Here is a 25,335-nt window from a genome sequence, read left to right as displayed (position 1 = left end):
TACATAGTTTTCTCATTACACACCTTCCATGAACTTCATTTTAAGACTCCTTTATGGATGGACTTAAAAATTTTTGCACCAAAGCAAACTTACCTTTTAATTCTAGGTTTCCACGAACTTTTTGAAATACCTACATATGTGCAAATATTATGTATCAATAAAATATAATAAAAAACAGCAAAAATATCCCTGGTGGTCACTCTGGACATTGGCATAGATATTAACTCTTCATGCTCTGGAAATCCAATAATGGTCTTTTCCTTCTAGGATCGCTGCAAGGATTGAGTTACACTGAAAGAAACCAAGCAATGATTCCCCATGACTAGGAAAGCAGTCATTCCATTCATTCACTGTCTCCCCTCGAGATTATGAGTCTCACAAGGGCAGGGACTATGTGTCTTATCACTGAACTCCAACGCATGACACAAGGAGACTACCAATTATTGGTTAAATGAATGAATAAATGAGTGGTTGAATGTTAATTTGGACTAGTGGCGATATCAAGACCTTTTCCTCTGCAATATAAGGGCTGTGTTTGTGGGAGTTTGGACAGAAAAGGCCATGATTGGGAAATGTGGCACACGAAAGCCCCGTGAGTTACTATATCAACTGACCTGCACTGCCCTGCCTTGGGAACTGGAATGTCTTTGGCAATTTCCTTACATGGACACATGGAAAACTGTCAGGCAGCTGCTCTGAAATGTGGAGTCTAGACATGGTTAGCTAGAGCAGTATTTGCATCATGTACACTTAGTGAGTAAAGCAGGATGGGGGAGAGGGCCAAAAAGGAAAGCTCAAAAATAATGATGTGGGGCTGGCAGTGTGGCACTCTGCCTGTGACAGTTTGGGCAGTTTGGGCCTCTGCCTGTGACATCGGCATCCCACGTGAGTGCCAGTTTTTGTATTGGATGCTCCAGCTTCCTGCTAATGAACCTGGGAAAGCAGCAGCAGATTGGCCAAGTACTTTGGCCCCTGATACCCATGTGGGAGACCCGGATGAGGCTCCTGGTTCCTGGCTTGGGCCTGGCCCAGCACTAGTCCCAGCAGTTGTAGCCATTTTGAGGAGTGAACTAGCAGATGGAAGATTCTGTCTCTCTCTGTGTGTGTCTCTCTCCCTTCTTCCCTCCCTCGTTAACTCTGCCTTTCAAATAAATAAATAAATCTTTAAAAAATAATGGTGGCAGGGCGGCTGCTGTGGCACAGCAAGTTAAAGCCCCAGCTTACAGCGCTGGCAGCCCATATAGGAACCAGTTCGAGTCTCGGCTGCTCCTCTTTCCGATCCAGCTCTCTGCTGTGGCCTGGGAAAGCAGAAAATGGCCCAAGTCCTTGGGCCCCTGCACTCGCATGGGAGACCCGGAAGAAGCTCCTGGCTCCTGGCTTCAGATCAGCTCAGCTCTGGCCGTTGTGGCCATTTGGGGAGTGAACCAGTGGATGGAAGACTTCTCCCTCTTTCTGTAACTCTTTCAAATAAATAAAAAATATTCTAAAACAATAAATGATGGTGGCAAATATAAGTTGGGGGGATTGTCAGGAGAGCCCTAAGTGCAGCAAATTGTATATAGGGGAGGATAGTCATCCCAATGGTGAATCTGGTGATGGTTCTAAAGCAACAATAACATCATCCAACTCTGTTCTGGTCACAGGATTCCTGATGATCTGTCCTAATATCCCAACATTCTTAGGGTAGGTTTACAGGTTAGACTCCTATCATTACAATGACTAAATTTGCATTTATGGGAATCCATACTGCTATGGCTAGAAGGGACCTTAGAAATTAGCCATGAATTTCAATTCAGAGTTGAAAAACTAAGAGCTTGAGATAGCAGGGAGCTTGGACCTTGGGATTCTCTGGCCTTGCTACTGAATCTTGCAGGACCTGAATTTGTTGCACATATGATTATTCCTGTAATCACTGCCACATCCCCAAGGAGAATGAGAAGAATTAACGGACATGAAGGTCAGCAGAAGGGAAAGAGAGGAGGTGCCTCAACAGACCCTGACTCTACTTAATTTTGCTTCTCCGTTGGACGAAGTTACCTGGACTTCCAGCTAGCCTCTGTAGAACTGCTCAGCTCTGGCATCATGGTGCCCTTGCACTATCCACATAGGTAGCACAGATAAAGGCTTGAATTACAGCTAATCTAAACTTCTGCAAAAGGCCTATGATCTTCCCAAAGTACAAGAGCACAGGAGGCCTGAATGGAGCTGCTTTGAGATCATCTCCCACTCATCTCCTTATCTTCCCTGGGGTGTCATGAGAGTTCTTCATCGTCTCCCACCTCCTGGATTCAGGTGAGTTATGAGGCTTCTAGACACTTCTCTCAGAACTGAGCTATATACTATAAAGCCACTTAGCTGAAGTCTACAATTGGCTTCTTAGCAATGGGAATATCCCACAATTTACATGGCAGTCCTCTGGCCATTTTTATTTCAGTGCATCCTTTTTGGTGTTTGGGACAAGGACCACCAACAGCTAGGAACTTTGTTTTTTCTTTCACTATGTAAATAATGAACTATTTGAATCTATAAGTGATTCGTTTATATCTTTACCTGCTGAATCCAATAGGCCTGGGACTTGGCCTTGCCTTGTGTGCTTGACAACTACCTGCTGTGCATTTCACATTTCTGGTATATCACAGCACCCTCCCTTATCACCGAGAGTTGAGCTAGACAAAAAACATGCATATAATAATGGCTTTTTCCTGCCTCTGTATATCAAAGGGAAAATCAGCCCAAATTCCATTTTCTGGGACTTTCAATCTGGCTAGAGGAGTAGCAGATCCTCCTTGCATTCTGTGAATGAGGCCATTCCTACAAAGAGTTGGCATCTGTATCACATTATTTGAAAAGACTCTCCTTGGGTCAAAATATATATCCTATAAGCCAGCCAGGGCACTGTCAGCTGAACCTTTTCCATCTGAAGGAGGGAAGCATGCCCTCGCCAGCTTGTCACCCTCAGGTTGGACAACAAAAGCATCATCTTTTGAAGGTACTTGGTAACTTTTTGTATTCTCTAAGAAGGAAGAAATAGAGTAAGGAGTCGGTAGGGGTGTGAATTTCGCCCTCACCTCTTCATTAGCACATAATTGATGGCTAATTTATTAACTCTTCTAATTGCTTTCTTTGAAGAAACAATGACAAAAAGCAGCCATGGCAATGCTTGACCAGCAATATGGGCCTGAGGGGGCATTATTACAAGTGATAGTAGTGAGTTCATCTAAGACATACCTCACAATGTATGGAGTGGTTGCTGTCATTCTGCTCATCAGAATCAGGGTCTAATTTTATTCAAGTAGCATTTACTAAGCATCTACTGTGTAGAAGTCTTTATGGTTGGTCCTGGTAAGAGTTCCACTCTCACCCCTGTGTCTCCAGGGGATGTTCCCCTTTTCAACTACAGCTAGTACCTGATTGAGTTCCCAGATACAAACTTATTTTCAGTAATTATTGAATTGGGTACTCTTTTTCTATATTTTCTCATCTAAATAACCCCCAAAGAGATGAGAAGAGTACAAAGAATATAACAAATGACAAATAAACACATTTTGAATGACAGGCTGAACAGTCACAACTATAATTTCTATATTGTGCCCAATACTTAAAGGAACACCACCTTGATTCTCCACCCCCAGAAATTCACAGTGGAGACAAGTCATCCTCATTAAATATATATATTATTTATATATATATATGTCATATATATATAATATAAAATAATGATTAATATCCATGTAAAAATCTACTTGGTCTCTGTTATTTCTAACATTCATTACTGAGACTTCCTTACCTCCACCCACATGCTCAGCTTCACTGAGACCCTAGGACCAACTCTATTCACACATAGGGGAGCATAAAGAACCCAATATCTGCTCTGCCTGGCCCATTAAGTGAAGATGACCTTTCCAAACATCACATCACACACAGACACACACACACACAAATTACTAAAGTCAGCTGTGGATAATATCCCCATATTTGGCATTTTCCCAAGCTATCTTCCAACTAGACCACTAAGCCCTTGATACTCCAAGTTCTTGTTGCCTTTGTAGTTTAATCCCATTGCCTGTGGGCTATAGTTCCTGTAGGCCCTTGCTGTGATGACCTTTCAATGCACTCCTCTAGCTACTACCCTTGATGGTCTTGCTTTACTTCACATTGCATGACCCTTTTAATCTAAGTGCAATCACAACTCCAAGATTTGCTGAACCCCAGCTCCAAGGAACCTCCTAACCCTCCCAGACTCCTCTTAGAGGCATTTAACAATAAGTCAGCTCATTGGCTTCTATAACTACTCTTGAACATAGTCAGCAGGTTCCAGTACTAGGATTTTATTTATTCTTCCTTAATTCTCACTTTGTTTCAATCCCTGGAACTGAATGTGTCATGTTTCCTTGGGCCTTAAACCTTTATTTCTTTTGTCTTCTTGATTGTATCCTGCTTTTTAAAGCCAAAGTCTTCAGAACTAAATTGCAAGTTCCAGATACCTTGGACTCTCTTTGTACAGGTTTCTTTATATGGTAATTAATTTCCCTCAAGTCACCTACCCAATCCCAGTAACCCATGGCCAGCTTCCTTTTAGACCTCCCCCAATTAAACTCCAGCAAGAGACAACCAGGAACTCATGAATTCATATATATATATTTATTTAATTCATAATATAGCATTTGGATGGGCTGGGGTAATTTAGAGAGGGATGAGGCTGTGTAATCTGCAGATGTTCAAATTTCCATCACTAGGAGAGACACTACTGGTCCAGAGCTCCCAGTACAAACAGGCCTGGGGTAAAGCATTTGATAAAAAATAGTCCAACAATAATCTAATAAATATTCTAATCAATAACAACAACATAGCATATGTCTGAAGTTGGCAGACCCCACCATTAAGAGGCAATTTTGTCTGACCCAATGGCAATTAGTCCATCTGACCTGTAAGACACAGCCAAATACAGTTCAGTGGCTCCAAGGCTGCAATTGGCTTTGAGCTAGAAATAAGTATGGGAGTGCTTCTTATTTACCTGCCTTACATTCTCTATTCCTTGGAAGAAAGGGTATCAAATATTTGAGCTGATTCAAAAGTCCATCCAGGGATTGATCCATCCAAGTAGTCATATATAAATATGTAAACCATGGAAGCTTAAAAATTCACCTAGTGTGTTATAGCTAAAAAGCATACATAGGTGATTTTGCTGCCATCTGAATCTCACTGCACCCAAAGATATACAATGGAGTTACATGATAAAAACACATCCAGATGCAGTCATTCTTACTTACAAATACTTACTTATTTCAATATGGCATTAAAATTTCTTTCATATTCTCAAAACAAGTGTAACTTTATTTTTGACTATTTTGTGCTTTCTTCAATAAGACAATATAAAAAGTAGAAACAAGCATAAATTGCAGACAGAAAACACGTTTCTAATGGAAAGAGTTGTGGAGAATAAACTGAGTAAAGAAAAAATACACAAAACACAAAACAAAACCAACAAAGTCTTATGGAGTCGCCTTCCTTGAAGATTTTAAATATCAGTCCTGTTCCCTTTGTCCAACTGGGCTTAGCTAGAGGTAACCAATGACTTCTCCTAAGGTCTCTGACACTGCCAGTATTCCACGGAAGTCTTAAGTTTATGGAAATAATTATCTGGGACTTATCACCTCCCCACTGAGTACTTTACCACCATGTTACATCTTGGAAATCATTCGTCATTATGTGGCTCAAAAGTTGGGACTTGAGAGTCAAACTTCATTGCTTACCCCAAACCCAATTTAATTACTCACTTCTTTCAGTAGACCTGGCTCTGAGTGATTGCTGGCTATACGCAAAACTTACATTTAACTTCAAAGAACAAAGTTTGAAATGTTGAAAAGATGCCACATACTGTAAAGGCAAAAGCTGCCAATGAATTTTTGAGGAGGACAATGCTCAATTACATATATAAGCCCCAGTACATCTAGTACATCTGCAAAATAATGACAATACAGCCCAAATGGAGAAGTAACCAAGCTTTTCTGCTCAGGAAATAACAAACAGCACTGTGGACATCAGAGTACAAGAGGGGAATCTTGGTTTTTCATTCAGCTATACATTCATTCAATAAACATCAGCCAGGCAACTACTCTGATCCAGACACTGTGCTGGGTATTAAAAATACTTCAACTGCAATAAAAGAAACAGTCCTTGTCCTCAAGGAATTCAGTCTAGTACAGAAGATGATTAGTATTCATTAAATTTTTGTGTGCATTGGAATCACTTGAGGAACTTGTCAAAACATGTAAATTTCCACCAATGCTCCTAGATATTCTAATTAAGTAGATCAGGAGTGGGGTCCAGGAATCGATTGCTTTAACAAACAACACAAGTGATTCTAACATAGGTAGTCTGAGAACACACTTTGAAACAAGCTACTATACAATGTGATTATTGCTGAGAAAGGAATGCTCAGAGTGCCATAGGAGCTTTGAAGAGGGACACATAACCCAGTCTAACAGATCAAGAGTTGGTCTGGTTGAGCGAGGCAGGGGTAGGGAAATGTAGCTCAGCCTAGGGTCAAAAGTAAGATGGGCAAATTCAAGCTTTGTCTCCGGGTACTAAAATCTAAATGACACAAAACCAAAAATAAATGAATGACTTTGGAGAGCCAAAGACAAGGCAAAGGGAACTGCCCTGGGGCAGAGGCAGAGTATTTCATACTTATAGCATTTTCACCCTATTCCCTGAATTTAGGAAAAAATGCCCATTGATTTATCTGAGCATTAAAATGGTTAATAGTGTCTCTGCCCCTGGCCCAGAGAACAACTTGTGTAAATAGTTAAACTCAGTAACCAGGCTGAGGGGGAAAGTGGCAAAAGATGAAGCTGGGGAAGTCAATGAGGATGTGAAAAGCCAAATTCTATGGAATTGGGGCCTTCAACTGAATGCTAAGAGTGAAAAGCTTCCTGAAAGGAGGAATGTTTAAGAATTTGGGGATATGCTCTAAGTGGAGAGACCAGGGTAACTGGGGAATGAAAGAAACGTTAAAACGAAGGATATTTTTAAAGCGCCACTACATCGTATGGGGGCTAAATACGGGGAGGAGATTAATATTAATGGCACACTAGTAAATGCCAGACACTGTGCGAGGCAGTTTAAACATGTGATCTTAAAATCTCTGAAACAGCCTTGTGAAGGAAGTACTACTTTACAGACAAGAAACAGGCTCAGAGAGGTGAAGTACTTGCCCTAGGTCATGTGACTAGTAAATGGCAGAGAAACTAGGATCGTTTTAATCCAAAGTTATGAGCTTTCCATTATAGCAAGCTATTTACCAGCACTGCTGAATCTTACTGAGGTTACTCGTTTCCTGATTAGCAGTAAGGACATACAATCTTTAAAATAAAAAATGCTGACTTTGCTACTTGGATAGGTAAGTTTGTGCCTTCTTTTTATATCTCAGTCAGTCTCGCCTTCCATGTTAAGTGAACAAACAATATACAACTGTTATTGGGAGAGAGACTTATATAATGTCTTCTACAGAATAATAAGCCATTTGAGAGTAGGGAATGTGTTTTATGAATATGCGTACTCCCATGGCAGTAGTGATAGCTTCTGATTGTTTATTGAACAAATTAATAAATGAGCACCCACCAAGCTGATGGAAAGGAAGAAGGAGAGACGTTCTGACACTGTTTCAAGCAAGACTCCAACCTTGGGAGTTCTTACAGACACCACTTTGGAATCATACAACAGTAATATTTTCACAACTCCCAAGGAGTAGACTCCTTGAAGCAGACTTAGCTCTGGGAAAGCTCTGGTTCTTGACATGGCCAATCCCCGCAACTGAGCTGACATAATTACAGACCACTTAGCTTGATTGCCTTTAACTACACTGACGAAGACTGGGATGAAGTTTATGTCTGTATTTGCCATGAATGGTTGGCTAAACAAATGAATAATGCAAACAAGAGTGTAAAAGGAATGATTATTTAACCTACTGAAGGAAAAAAAATGTTCTCAGGCATTCTAAGCATTTCCAAAGTGCTTATCTGAAAAGACAAGTATATTTATATGCAAATAGCTGTTGCATCTTAACACTCCATTCTTACAGATTAAGTAAAGCAGGATCCTAAAGAAACTCCACTATGCAACTTTTTAGTCCAATTCTGGCAACTGAATGTATTTGAGAGTAATAAAATAGTATTTCTTTGAAATATTTTGTCAGGTTTTTTTTAAACAATTTAGATGGACTTCCTCCATTAAAAAGTATCAAAGAAATTGTGCTACATAAGCCCCTTTTGTCTATATCAATTTTCTATCCAGCAGTAGTATCTCTTGTGCAATACTGTCCCCAAATCTCTCCTAATCCCACCTAGAGCTCTTCTCACTATCTCACTATGTCATGATTGCTCATGTATACATGCGTGGCATGAGGGAGGAAGAACTGGAAGGAAGGAGGGGAAGAAAGGTTGGTTGATTTTAATGTTTCCTTTAAGGGACAAAATTGGATGTTGCAATTTATTTTCCCTTCCAGTTGATTTCTTACTCAAATGAGTAACTTTAAAAGTTTATGTAAATTTTATAGGTTATATATACACATTCATGGTTTCCTTATAACAAATCCTTGGATGTAGGTTTTCATCAAAAGCAACATACAATATGTGATAGTTTGACACGGTTCAACATTTTATTTGGCCAAAGAGGCCAGTGCTAAGAAGGCCTCCCATTCTCCTTACTTCTGGCTGACTAGCCCCTCGTTCAGAGCATCTTTCTGATTATTTACCTAGAATTACTCTAATTCCTCCCAATACCATTTATACTCTGAAATCACTGGGAATTTTTAATTTTCCAGTGACAACAAAGACATTCTCTAAATTTCTTCTTCCATGGTTTGAACCCAGACTACTCAGATTATTCGTTCTGAGAAACTCAATATATTAATTCAAATATAAGCTTTAATGCACAAAATTAAATCTACAATATCTAGTTATTTTGGATGCTTCAAATGAACTTTATTTTGTATTTCATATATTGAGCACTAACTGAGGTTTATGAGAGGAAGAATTGCTGAATTGGAGAGCCAGTAAATTATATGCTCTCTTGAAACTTAATGGCAAGCTTTCACCCCAGAAACATAGGGAGATTCTTGAGGCCTGCAGTTGCATTCCTGCCGCTCAGGGTAATCAATGAAATCTGGGGCAGGCAAGCCAGACAGTATCATGAGGGATTTGTTCCAGATTGTGAATGTTGGACAAACAGGAAGAATGAAGGTCACATCAAAAGTATGAAGATGAAGAGAGTTAGCTGGATCATAGAAAGACAGCATGTTGTTGTCATAATCCAGGAGCACACCCAGGCGCTTCAACTGTGGGGGCACATCCACCAGCATTTCCTTGTTGTTATGTCTCACCACGAAGTTACTATTACAGCGAGAGAAGACCCACGAGGAGGCATTCTTGCCAATCCATTCATTCTTTGGAGCTGATTTGTAAGCAATACCAATTGCATACCTGTGGGACAGTCAAAAAAAGAGAAATAAACGTTCATGAATGATCTGACTGGTGCTAGACACCAGAGAGGATATACAGCAAATACAATTCATGCTTCTTCCTTAAATAGTGTACACGCAGATGCAGAATATTAATATAACAAGAGCTTTAAAAAGGTATCAAGTAGAGGGGCCGGTGCTGTGGTTCAGCAGGTTAACGCCCTGGCCTGAAGTGCGACATCCCATATGGGCGCTGGTTCTAGACCCGGCTGCTCCACTTCCTTCCAGCTCTCTGCTGTGGCCTGGGAAATCAGTAGAAGATGGCTCAAGTCCTTGGGCCCCTGCACCCGTGTGGGAGACCCAGAAGAAGCTCCTGGCTCCTGGCTTGGATTGGCTCAGCTCTGGCCGTTGTGGCCATCTGGGGGAGTGAACCAGCAGATGGAAAACCTCTCTCTCTGTCTCTCCTTCTCTCTATAACTCTGTCTTTCAAATAAATAAAAAATAAATCTTTGAAAAATTTTTAAAAAGGTATCAAGTAAAATGATGCAATCACTTCCACCTTCTATCTCAGTCACATTTTCCATGATTTTACTTTTAAATGCCTGGCAAATTTTTTAGGAGTGATTTTCCTCACGCATCACTTAATAATTTTTAACCTTGACTCATTGGTATTATGGTTGTGCTATAGAATTTAACCTCCCAGGAACCTAACGACAGAGAAAAGAAGATGAAAAAAAAAAAAAAAGGAGTCCACTCACCATGTTGAGGAACCCATGACAACTTCCCAGTAGTGGCAGCCACTGTCAATGAATATATTTCCTGCTGCCCCATAGCACCCTGTGCCACTAAACCTCTCTGGGGTATGGCTTTTCTTCAGCGAGCTCTCATCCTTCTCCATCTGCAGGCCATCATTGGAGATCTTCAACTTCTTGTGAGTCATTTTGGGATCTAGTTTAAAGGGTTGGCCTAGAAAAAGTAGAAAAACACCATGTAGTATATAAGAATTCAGCCTTTGTCCTCCAGGACCGTCACTACCAGGGGCACCTCAATATGGTCATCCTTAGGTCAGTGCCAGTTGGCCGTTGCTTGGATTCCATTAGAAAGGCAAGAATATAGGTCAATATCCCATAAAGTGGTCTTCCTGGAGGCATTTATTTTCCCACTGTGGGAAAAATTGTGGCTCTCTCATATGAGCATTTTGCTGGAATTCATATTCTAATTATATTGGTGCTAATAAGCTGTCCCCCTCTCCCCAGTCATATAGTATCAAATTACAAGGGAACTCCTAAATTCTCATGTTCTCAAATATGTTTGGTATTTTGCTTTACTTCAGGGAGTGGCTTGGGATTTGGGTAGATTTTAAGGGAAGAAGTGTGTTGATGTTTGAGGTGAGACAAAATAAGGGGAAATGATGAAGCAATTGCTGTCTGGTGGCAGAAGAAAATAAAAACTGAGAACTCAGCAAAAGGACAAATTTTTTGCCCTCTCAAAATTGGGATGTAAAAACAACAGATAATTGGACAACTTTGCTAGAGTGACTGTCACATCATCAACAATCAGAGAAAACATCTATTGTGTAGGATCATTCACAACAGAGAATTCCTTATAATTATATGTCAACAACATTGCTATAGGGGGGCAGTTGTAGAGTACGGTGAAAGCTTTATTACACAAAATACATTGCTAATACAACACCCTCTCCCAATTTTTTCTCATACCCACTTTCACTATGGAGGCCAGTAAAGCTAAATACTTTCTCTCAGCCTCCCTTGTTGGTATGAGTGGCTAATTAGACGAAAGCAGAAGTCACAGAATGGGAAAGTTTCTACTTTCATAATAAAAGAAACAGCCACTGAAGGTTGCAGTGGTCATCTTGTGACCACGTGGCAATAAACCAAAGCACAAATGAAGGAGCCTACATCTTTAACAAAATGACAGAGCTGTCCCCCACCAGCCTTGAAATGCCTACCATCAAACTTGTTGTTTAGAGAGAGAAAAAGCAATGTTATTCATTTAAGCTACTAATAAATACTATTTGTTAAGCCAAGTTGTCCTTTCTCCTCTTTGCAAATCCAAAGAATTCTTAACAGAAATGGCTTTTCTACAGTGGAGTTTTACTAGATTACCACAAAAATCTGCTTTTATGCAATTGCCTCCCAAGCATCAGGGACAGAGAGCAGAGAAAAACTCTTCACTAACATCCTCCCAAGCTACCATCTATCTTAAGAATATCTCTGTGCTCACAAATCTCCCGGTGGCATCAACAACCCCTTGCCCAAAGCACAAAGTGCAACAGTAAAGCTCCTCTACCCAGTGCCACTACTCTCATACACTGCTGGAGGTGACTGCTCAGGTTAAATGTATTTCCTGGCCTGGAGAGGAAAACTGGTTTTTCTTTTGGGATCACCACAACGTACTGTTTGTTTTCAGTCGGGTAGGTTCACTGTTCCGGCTGCCTGCTTGGTTTATGGCTTTAACAATGAAGATATAGCGTGTCCCGCTCTGGAGTCCATGCACTGTGTAATGATTCTGTTTAATGTTGGGCACAATCATCCAGCTATCCACTGAATTATACAGGCCTGTGAAGTGGGGAAAGACAAGGACATTAATGAGCAGGTAATAGACAATGAAAGGCACACTGAAAATTCATTGTAAGCACCTGCACCCCGGCCCACAAAATTAATTTTGTTTCTGTTTTATGGGGGGGATTGTTTTGTGTTTTGAAAGACATAATGAGATGAACCAGGGCTTCTGATTCCACTTTTTTAGTTTTCTTTTTATCCCACAGAGCTAGGCTTATGCCAGGCTCCTCATTTCTGGCAATTGAATGCAACCACTAGTAAAAGTTAGATTACTTCACATTTCTGCCAAATCACATAGAAATGGCCACTTGTACAGAATCATTGAACCACCACTTTAGAGAGCCTATGGATCTTTATTCCAAATGTCCACTCCTTTGAGCTGAATCGGACCTTGTACAGATGGGGTAGTCCTGTGCAGAGCACAGAAATATGAAAACTCAGAGCCAAAACAAGTACCTACACATCAGATTTCCCTCACTTTTCAAACAGGAAGATAGGATTGAGAGAAGAAAAATGACTTGCCCATGGCCCACTGAGAGTTGGTGATGTGTTGAAAGAACCCTGGTACCTTTTAATCCTAGTCCAGTATTCTCTCCACTACATCACAATTTATGGGGTGAAAAACAATTTTGTTCTGTCTCTGCAAGGTAGTGAAGCTTTCAGGGCTTATGATTCTACTCTCCCATCCCATCCTCACCAATACTTCCCAAGTGGCTGTGCTCTGAAGCATCACAGAAAAGCCAAGGAGATGACATGGAAGACAAAGTAAGATATCTTCTCCTCACTCTGACACTATGCATTTCTACTCCTTTCTGGTTCTGATTCCTGTATTCATTTGGTGTTGGATGCTACAGGAAAAAAATTGTTGTCTGGAACATGTTTTTCTCCCAAGGGATCAGATATTTATGCTTCTGCTTTTAAAAGCCATTAGATGAGAAATATCAACTTAAATGGGGGAAATGAACATAATTAAAAACATCAAATTGGCTAGCTTGCATCAAAAGAGGGACCGACATTCTAAACTGTGGATTTATCTAGACTTCCCTCTTTTATTATCTGCTCTTCAATCAATTTACCACTTTTTAATCACAATTCTACTAGAGAGTAGTAAGCAAAGGGCAAGGAAAATGATCAGTGAATTTAATCACTTCTATGCAGCTCTAGTAAAGGATTTAGTGAGGTTGAAAATTGAAAAGAGAAAGTCATGAGTATTTTGCAAGAGGTCTGATTAAAAGGGTTTAATAGTTAACTTAAGGGAAGTAGAAAAAGCCTAAATTAAAACTAGAAAAAGAATAGTAATGGTGGTCAAACAGATACATTATAGAAAGAAGAATTTGTGAAGATGTCTCACGATTCTTAGGAAAAGACAATAAAGACAAGGGCCAGGAAAAATGTTCAAGGCCTTGCCTATCTATGTACTGTTGCACAGTATGAATCACAAACTACACATGAAATTTTAATACAAAGTGAAAAATACATGATCTTCCACATACACGTCTAACACTACAAAAACAAACCAGTAAAAACAAGCTTCACAATGAAGCACCATGCAGCCACTAAAAGAGGAATGAAGATGATCTCTAGGAGTGGCTACATGTAGAGTGGCTTCCAGGAAATGGTGGCAACTGAAAAAAGGAAACTGCAAAAGAACATATATGGTATCCTACTTTTCTGAGAGAAATAAAAAGGCAAATAAGAAAATATGCATATATTTGCTTGAATTTACAAAACAACAAGTATAAACCAGAAAATAATGATGTTGGGGACCTACAAGGGATGGTGTTGAAGGAACAGGATTAAAAGGATGTAGGAGGGGCTGGCGCTGTAGCATAGCTGGTAAAGCCACCTCCTCCAGTGCCGGCATCCCATATGGGCACCAGTTCTAGTCCTGGCTGCTCCACTTCCGATCCAGCTCTCTGCTATGGCCTGGGAAAGCAGTGGAAGATGGCCCAAGTGCTTGGGCCCCTGTACCTGCGTGGGAGACCTGGAAGAAGCTCCTGGCTCCTGGCTTCGGATCAGCGCAGCTCCGGCCATTGCGGCCAGCTGGGGAGTGAAACAGCTGATGGAAGACCTCTCTGTCTCTCTCTCTCTGCCTCTCCTTTCTCTCTCTGTGTAACTCTGGCTTTCAAATAAATAAATAAATCTTAAAAAAATATATAGGAAGGAAAGATACTTCTCCAAAAACACCTTTTTTTTTGTTTAGCTTTCCCTTTAGAAAGTGCAATGTAGCTTTCTTTCAAACTCAAAAAATTAAAATGAAATCAACAAGCATGGGAAAGGTGGGAACAAAAACTGAAGGGAAACTGAAATAGATGAAGCCAACTGCATTTCAAATGATTAATATGGCCACATCAAAGCAGTGAGGATGAAAGGAGAACTGCAAACAAATGCTTTGGGAGTCTGTTTTTGTAATGGATTTGGTGAAGAAATTCTGCTATTATTGTAGACATATGGGATTTAGCAAATGAGTAAATGTGCTGATGCTGGCAGTAAGGTTCTCAATGAGGAAGAAGGAACTTAGGCAAGAAAGAATATATGGGAATGGATTGGAGTTGAAGGTATTATCAACTCGTGATTTCTTTTTCTTTCTTTTTTTAAAGATTTATTTATTTTGTTTGAAAGGCAGAGTTACAGAAGAGGCAGAGGCAGAGAGAGAGAGAGAGAGAGAGAGAGAGAGGAAAAGAAAGAAAGAAAGGAAAAGAAAGAAAGAAAGGAAGGAAGGAAGGAAGGAAGGAAGGAAGGGAGAAGTCTTTCATCCACTGGTTCACTCCTCAACTGGCCACAATGGCTGGAGCTGAGCCAATCCGAAGCCAGGAGCCAGGAGCTTCTTCTAGGTTTCCCACGTGGGTTCAGGGGCCCAGGGACCTAGTCTGCCTTCTACTGCTTTCCTAGGCCATAGCAGAGAGCTGAATGGGAGCAACTGGGACTCCAATCAGTGCCCATATGGGATGCCAGCACTGCAGGCGGCACTGCAGGCTTTACCTGCTACACCACAGTGTCGGCCCCCATTTCTCTTTTTTGCGTTTTATTTATTTGACAGGTAGGGAGAGGGAGAGGGAGAGGGAGAGGGAGGGAGAGACAGAGAGTCCAAGTAATTGGGCTGTCTGCTGCTACTTTCCCTGGCATATTAGCAGGGAACTGAATCAGAAGTGGAGCAGCCAGGACTCAAATTGGCACCCATATGGGATGCCAGCATCACAGGTTGGAGCTTAACCCACTGTGCTACAATGCTGGCCTCTGAACTCATTATTTCTATCTATCTATATATATATATATATATATATGTATATATAATATGTTTATATATGTGCACATATATAAACTATGTATTCATGATGTATATTACATGTATATTCATATGCATACTTATATATAGATGTATGTGTATACATCTAGTACATAGGTCTTGGTCTCAAATACCATTCTGCCACTAAAAGGAACCAAGATTTCTTAGAAAAATGTTTGATTTTGGCCCGAGTCAGGATAAAGTCAAAAGTAGCCTATACCATTTTGTTATCCCAGAAAGTAAGGAAGTGCTTACAAGAATGGTGGCAGAATATTATAAGGACCCAGGGGAATATCATAAGAGCCTTGGAAGGCTACAACTGGCTAAAGCTGGAAAATTTGAGCACCAAAATAAGTCAGAGATGTAAAGAATTATTAACCATTGAAAAAGTGAATTTATAAGTCCATACTAATAAGTAAATAAACGAGTGGGAAACAGGGAGTGGGGCTCATGCTTAAAATGGAATGTTAGTACCAACTTATAAATGTGGAAGGGAGTTCTGGGATTATCATTTTGTAGTCAAAGTAAAGATTGGATCAGACAAGAATCATCAAGTGATGCTAAAACAGAGGTGGAGATGGCGGTGAGATGGGTTTAATGAAGAAGCAGGATATTTTCATAGTCTTAAAAAGTATCACCACACTAATTGCTTGTTAGTGGCAAAAGGACAAACAGTAACTAACTATATAGTAAGAAATCAGACATCATCCTGACCAGGTGATCAAGGCTAGCATAACCAATGCACAAATGGACAGTATATGCCTCCACGTATCACACCCTAAGGACACAAAATCACTTATGCAGAGTTCCAGCTGTGAATGCATAATCTGAATATAGTTGTGAGGAAAAACACCAAAGAAACCCAACATAAGGAACGACACAATGATAAAGAAATAAAAGAGCAATTAAAAAAAAAGTCAAGGGGCCGGCACTGTGGCATAGAAGGGTAAGCCTCTGCCTGAAGTGCAAGTATCCCATATGGGTGCTGGTTCAAGTACTGACTGCTCACTTATGATTCAGCTCCCTGCTAATGCGCCTGGGAAAGCAGTGGAAGATGACCCAAGTTCTTGGGCATTTGCACCCACGTGGGAGACTGTGATGAAGCTCTGAGCTCCTAGCTTTGGCCTAGCCTAGCTCCGACCATTGTGGCCATTTGGGGAGTGGACCCATGCATGGATGATCAATCTCTCTCTCTTTCTCTCTTTCCTCTTCCTCCTCTCTCTGTATCTCTGCCTTTCAAACAAATACACAAATCTTTAAAAAAAGTCAGTCATTTATGACAAAGAAGGGCTGAAGAAATGTTAAAGAATAAAGAATTCTGAAGAGATATGACAATTAAATGCAATACATGATCTTAGACTATACAGAACAATGCTGGGTTCTTCATATGTTATAAAGAATATTACTGGATCAATTGGCAAAATTGGAATATGAATGATGGTTTAGATAAAAGCATTGCATCAATGATGAATTTTTTGGAGTTGATAACTATTGTGGTTATATAAGAGAATTTCCTTATTCTTAGGAACCATACACTGAAGTATTTAGAATTAAGGGCCATAATGTATGCCATTTATTCTCAAATGATTCCTAAATACATGGAGATTGAAAATATTAGAAAATTATAAAGGAACTATGGCAAAATATTAACAATAGGTGAAATCTTGGTAAAGAGTAATATATGAGTATTCTTTGAGCTCGCTTTAACATATTTTCTATAATTTTGCAGTCATTTCTAAATCTAATAAGGTAAAAATATATGATCCCCTTTGAATCATTGAGACTTGGTGAAATGAGACTTTATGTTTGAATTATGGTAGTGAAAGTACACTTCTAATTAAAAAGGGAAAGACCACAATACAGTAATCCATGAACCTGAGGGTCAATGTGTGGTGCAGAGCATTTGCATGGGAATGAAAGGAGGGGAAATAGAAGTTATGTTATTGTGGTGGTATGGTACCGACTATCAGGCAGAAAGGAGTTATATCTAATGCTTTCATAATGCAAAACACAAAAATTGAAACAGAGAAAAGATAATACATTAATCAGGAAGACAAACAACTGTTGGAATTCTCTTTCAGCTATCAGCATCATCTGAAACATTATTGGTTGTGATTATTTCAAATCTCAGATGTGGGAAGAAAGTTAAAAAATGAAGGGAGAAAGTTGAAAATTGGGGGAGCTACGTTTCTAGACTTAATTCTAGCCAACAAAGGCAGAGATTTCTGGATAAAAAAATGTGAAAAATCCTCAAATGATAGTAGCTTTCAGAACTGGGGTACAGTGAACAGAGGTAGGCCAGATTGGCAGGTAGGAATGGGACTCTGAATCTTCATTAAGTATTTACTCCTAGTGAAATAACTTTCTATTGGCATCTGAAATTATACTTCAGGGCTATGCTCTTGGTCCTGTCCTACTGGACTTTTCTTTCAATGATTAGAGGAGGACATACAAGGCAGCCTGGGGAGTAGAGAAAATGTATTGGAAGGTTGATTCTATATCCAAAAGGATTTTGCATTGCTAGAATAATGACTTAAAGCTAACTAGATAAAGTGTATTAGGGATAAATTCAGTGTATTGCATCTCAGTTTTAGACAATTGTATAAGAGCAGGAATTGGAATACATAGGGATTTCAATTCATTATATACTCAATAAACAGTCAGTAGTCTACGTTGCTGCCAAAAAAAAAAAAAAGATACAGGGAAAGGGAGCATGGGCTATTGTATAGGAGAAATAATTTGGCTGTCCTCTGCAACAGTCAGACTACTTTTGGAGTATTGTGCTCACTTTTTAAAATTTTTATTTATTTACTTGAGCAGCAGCAGCAGCAGCAGAGAGAGAGAGAGAGAGAGAGAGAACACAAGCTTTCCCAACTACTGGTTCACTTTCCAAATGTCCATAATGGAGGGACTGGGCGAGGTCAAAGCCAGGAGCTGGGAATCCAATTCATCTCTCTCATGTGGTTAGCAAGAACCCAGCTACCTGAGACATGACCACTGCCTCCCAGGGTCTGCATTAGCAGAAAGTTGTAGTCAGGAGCTAGAGCCAGATATTGAACTAAGATACTCCAATAGAGGACGTGGGTGTATTAACCACTAGGATAAATGACTGCCCCTGTATTCACTTTTTTGACAGCATATTTTATAAAGCACTTTGACAAACAGGAGTGTTTCCATAAAAAGCATATCAGGATAGTAAAGGGTCTGAAAACTATGCCATATGAGCAGCAATTAAAAGAACTGCGGATGTCTAAAAAGAGAACATTTTAAGAAGGACATATGCGCTACCTAAAATTATCTGAGAGGCTCCTATGTGTGAGATGGACTAGGTTTGTTCATGAGGAACAGAAGGCAAGAACTAGGACTACTGGTAGCTGTGATTCAATGTGAGGAGGATTAAACTGGAAGTCTGGCAGACTTGAATTCCAAACATGAGTCCATCGTTTGGCAGCCCGATGTTCCTGGGCAACTCATTTGATTTGAGCCTCAGTGTCTTCATCTATAAAACAGAATTAATATAGCCTGTTTCATAAAACTAAGAACTTATAAGGATTAAGTGAGATAGTATATATGGGTGTGTTTATAACTAGCAGAATATAATAAACCTGTAAATTATTACTGTCATTATTATTTACCAAGAGGAAGAGTTAAACCTCTTACAAGGAAGCACTGGCAATTATATACAGATGCATGACAACTGAATGGAATTTTTTGTTGGAAGTGAGCTCCCCATAACTGGAAATAGCCAAGCAGAGGCAGGACGATTATCTACTAATGTCTGGCAGAAGGCAAGAAGAAGAGGCTAGATGAATTTTGAGTTCTATTCCAATTCTAAACTTCTATGATCCTGTCACTATTAAGAATTATCCCTGCAGCTTTTCTTTACAAAAGACTATTTATAGCCTTGAAAACATAGGTGACAGCCTTTAGATCTCTGTCATTTCTTGTACTTGCTCTCCTTGGAGATGACGGCTCTCCCTGAATCAGGAAGGAGAAGCACAGTTTCTGACTCTAAGGTTTTTCCAGAGCAGGAGAGACAAGTAGAGAAAAGAACATTGGTGAGGCCTTAGAGTGTGACTTCAGAATCTGAAGAAACACTCAGGAACACAGTTATATAGGCCAAGTGGCTTAGGCTGGAGCTGCACGAGGCAAGTGTTTTGTAGAGTTTGACCCCAAAATGTCCTGTCATCTCCCCATCCACCTAATGTCACAAAACAGAATTTTGCCCCAGAGTTGTCACAATACAGGAAAAGGAAGTTTATCAGGAGGATTTAGTTGGAAAAAACTTCTCTCTTGCTGGCCTATGAAGTTAGACATAAAAGCACAAACACAAAGGTAAAAGAAAACACTAATTTGCATCTATGCTGATCCAACCATAGGGTGAGAATCAGTTCCAGTCTTGAATCCAACTTTGATTCTGCTTTCATTTCTATTTGTCCCCCAGCACAGCGAGGGGGACTTTCAGCTCAAACTCTCTTGACTCTCAATGAGTCAAGTTCTTACTTTGCCTTGTCTTGTTCCAATTTACCAGAAAGGGAAACCATAGCATGTAAGCTTTATTAGCATCTTTCATTTTGTGGTCCACTGAAACATTTTTATACTTGGGGTCATTCTTGGTGTAAAAGGAGAAGGAGTAAAGGGAAGAGTGACAGAGGCAGGAGGCTTGTCACCATATTCCCTGATACAAACGTGAACGGTAAAGGAAGTGATAGTCTTTGAACACAACATATTTTACCATGATAATGAAGTGAAAGAGGAGTCAGAGACAGGGATGTTCACACACACAGAACCAGCAACGATGGCAGCTTTGCTATCTAGAAACAAATACTGAGTTAGGCTCTCCTTGGGAGAGTAGAGTGACACGGGTTAACTGAGGAAAAGCTAAGATTACAGAAACAAAGTGTCCCCAGTGAGTTCCCAGGAAGGGAATACACAACTTGTTTGTCACCCATCAGCACTGTCTGCAATGCCCGGGAGAGCTTGCACTGTCTATGAAACACTGTACTGAACAACCTAACATGTCTTACAAACACTTGCCTCGTGGCGCCCCGGCCAATCTTGAGCAGCTTACTGCTTCCTTACATTTCCTTATCTCTGGCCACAGGCCCCAACTACACCATGACTTACTGATGAAGTTAGCCTGGCCAGTGAATATGGTGTACTGAAGCTCATAGGAGCTGATGCTGAACTCATCATCCGAGATCCAGTGGACTGTAATGGTGTCATGGGAGGCAGTACAGAGTTCCTCTCGGATAGATGGTGGGTTTGGGGCTGCAAGAAAAGGTGGAAACAAAGGTAAGGAAAGCAAACTCTCTTTTCTGGAATTTTAACAATCGTTAGCATTCCTGTATAACTCAACATCTTTTGGAGAGGTTTTTTTCTTAACAGAGAAGCTTTAGATTTCATAGACCATGCATACTGAAGCAAAGTGCTGAGACCTCAGGCTCCCCAAAACAACTGTTGTTTCCATGGCAAAAACAGCCTAGGCAAACATATACGACTAAGTTACTGCAATGATTGCCCCAGTTGTCTAGTCTGCCTGTATAAACATTTATATACCTATTAGAGCAAAGTGGTCCTATGATTTTCTCATTACATGTCCTTCTATCTACTTCTTTTTATTGCAAGAAAGATTTATTATATATAATAAATATATAAATGACAATGTAGCCAGGTACAAATTAATATGAGTTCTATCATCTGTATGATGGGAATGATAATTATCTTCAAAATTTGTTGTGAGGGTTAATGATATAAAATTAATATAACAGTGTCTGGCATAAACTAGGTATTTCATATAGGATAACTATGTTAATAAATTAATAAAATAGCTACAAACATAAAGTGATTATGTGTAGTTTCCCTCAGTAAGTGATCATTATATAATTCTGAAGGTAGCCACCATTTTTGTAAACAGACTAGTTGCATCCTTCATTTCCTAACATTGTCTTCAAGGCAGATATTTCTTACCTTTTTTTTTTTCTAAGCTAATTTCTAAGTTTCCTTAAAACCATATAGGTAGTACCTATACCATGTGGGGCATTCTGTAATAGTCCCTCACTGTCACCTGACTGCCCTCTTAGAGCAAGAACGGTACATTACTGATAGACTCATATGGAGAAATTCATAAGCAATTTCTGTGGCTTACTCTTAAGTATGAATAGTATAATCTTTCTAATCCTAGAAATAGTGGATGACTCATCATTTTCTTCTGACACATGAACTAAAATAAAATGTACTCTATCTAAAATGGTAATTATATCATCTTAAAGATTATAAGAACATTTTATTATAAATATTATCCATTTCATGTTATTTCAAAGTAAAAGCACACCAAAAAGAAATAAACAAAATAGGAAGGAAAGCATAGTATTTTCACACCTGTTAAATAGTCTAGCCCCTCCAGCAGTTTCTTTTCTCTGGAAAAATCTAAAGCAAAGTTTTCAAAGGCATCATTAAAATTGATGTCTGGAATCAGAACTTGAGAAGATGCAGTTGCCATAGCAACCCTGAAAAAGAAAAAAAAGAATACATCAATATACATCAAAATAAGTTTGCACCTTCATCCTATGTTTGATTTCTAGTTTAACAAGGTGAAAAGAAATGACTTGCAAGACTTGATTCACTAAGTGAAAATATCATATTTGTGCTTTTCTAATGGAACAATCTAGATTTTAACCGTAAGGAACCAATTAAGAATTATACCATATTTGTTCACATATGTTCACCCCTCAAACACACCCCTCCATCCTGTCTTAATTTTAAGAAGTAAATACAGGATTTTTTCCCCTCTGCATCATTTTCCATCTGGCAGGCAGCATCAAAACTAGACCTCTGAAGACTTGGGAAGAGCAGTTTGAATGTTTTTCTCCCAGTTTGAGTGATTTTTTCCTCCCTCTCTATTTTTTATGCTAATCAATGAGCTAGCATGCTGCATTAACACCTTCCTCTAAATACTATCCTTGATTTGATCACTCATTTTATATATATATATATATTTCATTTTATTATTCTTTAACTGTACTTGGTATCATAATTTTCTCTCCTCCAACTAATTCTATGAGTCTCAAGAGCAATGGTCATATTTCCTATGTCTTATGTTTTCCATGATTGCTAACACAGTATTGAACATATAGTGAATAAGTAAATGTTGAATGAATAACTGCATGACTAACAATAACAACATAACTTCTATCATTTAATGAGTGTTTAGTATATACAAGGTACTGTGGATGCACTTTATATAATTATCTACTTTTTTTTTGAAGATTTATTTCTTTATTTGAAAGGCAGAGTTAAAAGAGAGGCAGAGGCAGAGAGAAAGGTCTTCTACCTGCAGGTTCACTCCCCAGATGGCCACAAGAGCTGGAGCTGGGCCGATCTGAAGCCAGAAGCCCCTTCTGGGTCCCACACGTGAGTGCAGGGGCCCAAGCACTTGGGCCATCTTCTATTGTTTCCCCAGGAGCATTAGCAGGGAGCTGGATTGGAAGTGAGTGGCCGGGATACAAACTGGTGCCCATATGGGATGCCGGCACTGCAGATGGTGGCTTTACCCGCTATGCCACAGCGCCAGCCACACATTATCTATTTTACCCCTTATCACAACCCTGTATATTAGACATTATTTCCGTTTTTGCAAATGAAAAAGTAGACACATTAAAAGGCTAAATAAATTTCCCAAGATCACAAAACTATTAAGGATCAGAAATATAATTGAAACCATGTCCATCTAATTCTAAACTCTGTATATTCAATCAATTACACTGCTCCTTTTTTAAAAAAATGAGATGTATTTTACATAGTTCAGCAATTCCTCATCATGGTTACATATCAAAATTATCTGGAAGAGCTTTTACTAAAATATATGTGTTTAAGTCCTGTGCCACATCTTCTGAGTCAGTGAAGATCCCTGAGAATTCAAATAATAGGATGAAAAGAAAGATCAACTTGGCAACAATATGTAAGTTAGAGTGGAAGGAAGAAGCACTGAATGAGGAAGACTAGAGAGGGAACTTTCCTGGTAACCTAGTTGTGAGGACGAAGAGTTGAAAAATACATGTGATCATGTATGTAAACCCTGCCACACATCTACAAACAATATCTCTTGGCTGCTTCTGAAAATAGAGATGTTTCAGGAATAAACTGCAAGCCAATGTAAATAAGTGAAAAACAAACTCAGTATAATCTTCAGGCCTCATTTTGAATAGCCAGTCTTCTAGGATTTGGCAAGTAAGGAGACAATGACCTCTTTAGGGAAATAGTTAAGCCAGAAAGTTGGCTCATAAAATTTCTTCCAGACCTCCCTAATCTTTTTTTTCATCCATCCATCCAGCCAGCCAGCCATTAAATTTTTATTCCTAGCCTTGTGCTAGGAACTGGAAATAATCAGGGAGAACCAATTTGTTGTGGCGCTTGCCTTCATAGCCCTTGCCCTCACAGCGCTCACAGTTCACAGACATTAAACAGGCAATGTAAACGCTGCTGCAGAGGGAGTAGAGCATACCCAAGAGTCAGCCGGCAGGGACTTGGGAGCTAAGGGAAATCCCAGAGGAAGTTAATATTAAGCAATCACCTACATAATGAGTAGGAGTTAACCAAGCAAAGACTGTGTGAGTGTGTGTGTCTTCTCTTGGCTGGAGGTTGGAGAACGAGGCAAAGTCATAAAGGCCCTTGTAGTGCAAACGGTGAACTTTGCATTTTATCCTAAAAGCAGTGGAGCCACTGGAGATTAAGTAGAGAAGTGATATGTTTATGATATATTCATGTTTTAAGAAGGGTACCACAACTGAAGTGGATGGACTGGAAAGGGTCAAAACTGCAGTTAGGCACACCGGAGTTTAAGGTGTCTAGGAAGGAGCAGAAAGGAAATTGGTAACAGGAGTGCAGATGAAACGAAAAGAGTTAAATCACAAAATATGTAAACAAGTGGTCACAAAACATATTAAAAAGTCCAACTACATGATAAACCAAAGAACTGTTAAAAACAATGAGATGACGTTTAGATTACACATAATAATCATATAGAAGCTTTTAATACCTATGTTAAATAATACCTACATTTTTTAGGATAAAAAATGGTATACATTTTGGAGGCCCATTTAATGTTAAATATAAAAACAGCTTAAAGGTAATTATCTTGTATGATCCCATAGTTCTACTTTATGACATTTTTACTAAGGAACTCATTGAGACACATGCATAGATACAACTACAAGGGCAGTCAACATATCACATGTAACCTAATTATCTCACAATGGAGACTTAGCTAGGTAATATATTGTACATCAAAAGATGGAGTGTCATGAAATCAGGTTTTACAGTAATACCCAATATCATGGGTGAAAATTCATGATACATTGAGTTTTAAATATAGAATATAATACGGCACACATAGGGCATGACCTTATGTTTGTTAAATATATACAACTATTGGAATACTATATTCACCAATGTTAACAGTGGTTACAAGATTAAGAAATTAAATGACAGAGTTAAAAATGATGCTGTGAGATATATATATATATATATATATATGTTTGCTTATGTCTGTGTTTCTTTTTTGAAGCAAACAAGATTTATTTATTAATTTGAAAGAGTTACAGAGAGAGAGAGAGAGAGAGATCGTTCATCCACTGGACGACTCCCCAGATGGTTGCAGTGGCTGGGGCTTGGCCAGGCCAAAACCAGGAGCCAGGAGTTTCACCCAGGTCTCCTACATGGGCGCAGGGGCCCAGGCACTTGGGCCATCTTTCACTGCTTTTCCCAGGCCATTAGCAGGGAGCTGGATCAGAAGTGGAACAGCCGGGACACAAACCGGCGTCCATATAGGGTGCCTATGTGGCAGGCAGCAGCTTTAGCGGCTACTCCACAACGCTAGCCTCAGTTTTTGATATCCTGTTGCACTCTGCCAAGGCCTTATATCTATTAGGGATAATATAATGTAAGGGAAAGGATATAGCTCTCTTGGCTAATTTTCATTTTAACTGAAGCCATGATGCTTTAACACA

At 39.5% G+C, this 25,335-nt stretch overlaps 1 protein-coding gene across 3 annotated transcripts in view; it reads right to left on the bottom strand.

Annotated features, from left to right (window-relative positions):
- Positions 1 to 4,658: 4,658 nt before the first annotated feature.
- The window catches only part of MID2 (midline 2), a 95,648-nt gene continuing 74,971 nt past the window's right edge, over positions 4,659 to 25,335 (bottom strand). For 2 of the 3 annotated variants that reach the window (XM_062183464.1, XM_062183463.1), the window contains exons 6-10: positions 21,710 to 21,837; positions 20,366 to 20,599; positions 11,878 to 12,039; positions 10,219 to 10,426; positions 4,659 to 9,482 (exon numbers count right to left, since the gene is read on the bottom strand). In XM_062183464.1, the coding sequence (XP_062039448.1) occupies positions 9,080 to 9,482; positions 10,219 to 10,426; positions 11,878 to 12,039; positions 20,366 to 20,599; positions 21,710 to 21,837 (1,135 nt within the window). In that variant the 3' untranslated portion in view covers positions 4,659 to 9,079. The remainder of the gene's footprint in view (positions 9,483 to 10,218; positions 10,427 to 11,877; positions 12,040 to 20,365; positions 20,600 to 21,709; positions 21,838 to 25,335) is intronic. The other variant, XM_062183465.1, reaches the window with a different exon arrangement.

Source organism: Lepus europaeus, chromosome X (genome assembly GCF_033115175.1).
Source record: "Lepus europaeus isolate LE1 chromosome X, mLepTim1.pri, whole genome shotgun sequence".
Classification (NCBI taxonomy): Eukaryota; Metazoa; Chordata; class Mammalia; order Lagomorpha; family Leporidae; genus Lepus; species Lepus europaeus.
The sequence above is the reverse complement of the archived record's forward strand: the minus strand, read 5'-3'. Positions and strand labels throughout refer to the sequence as shown.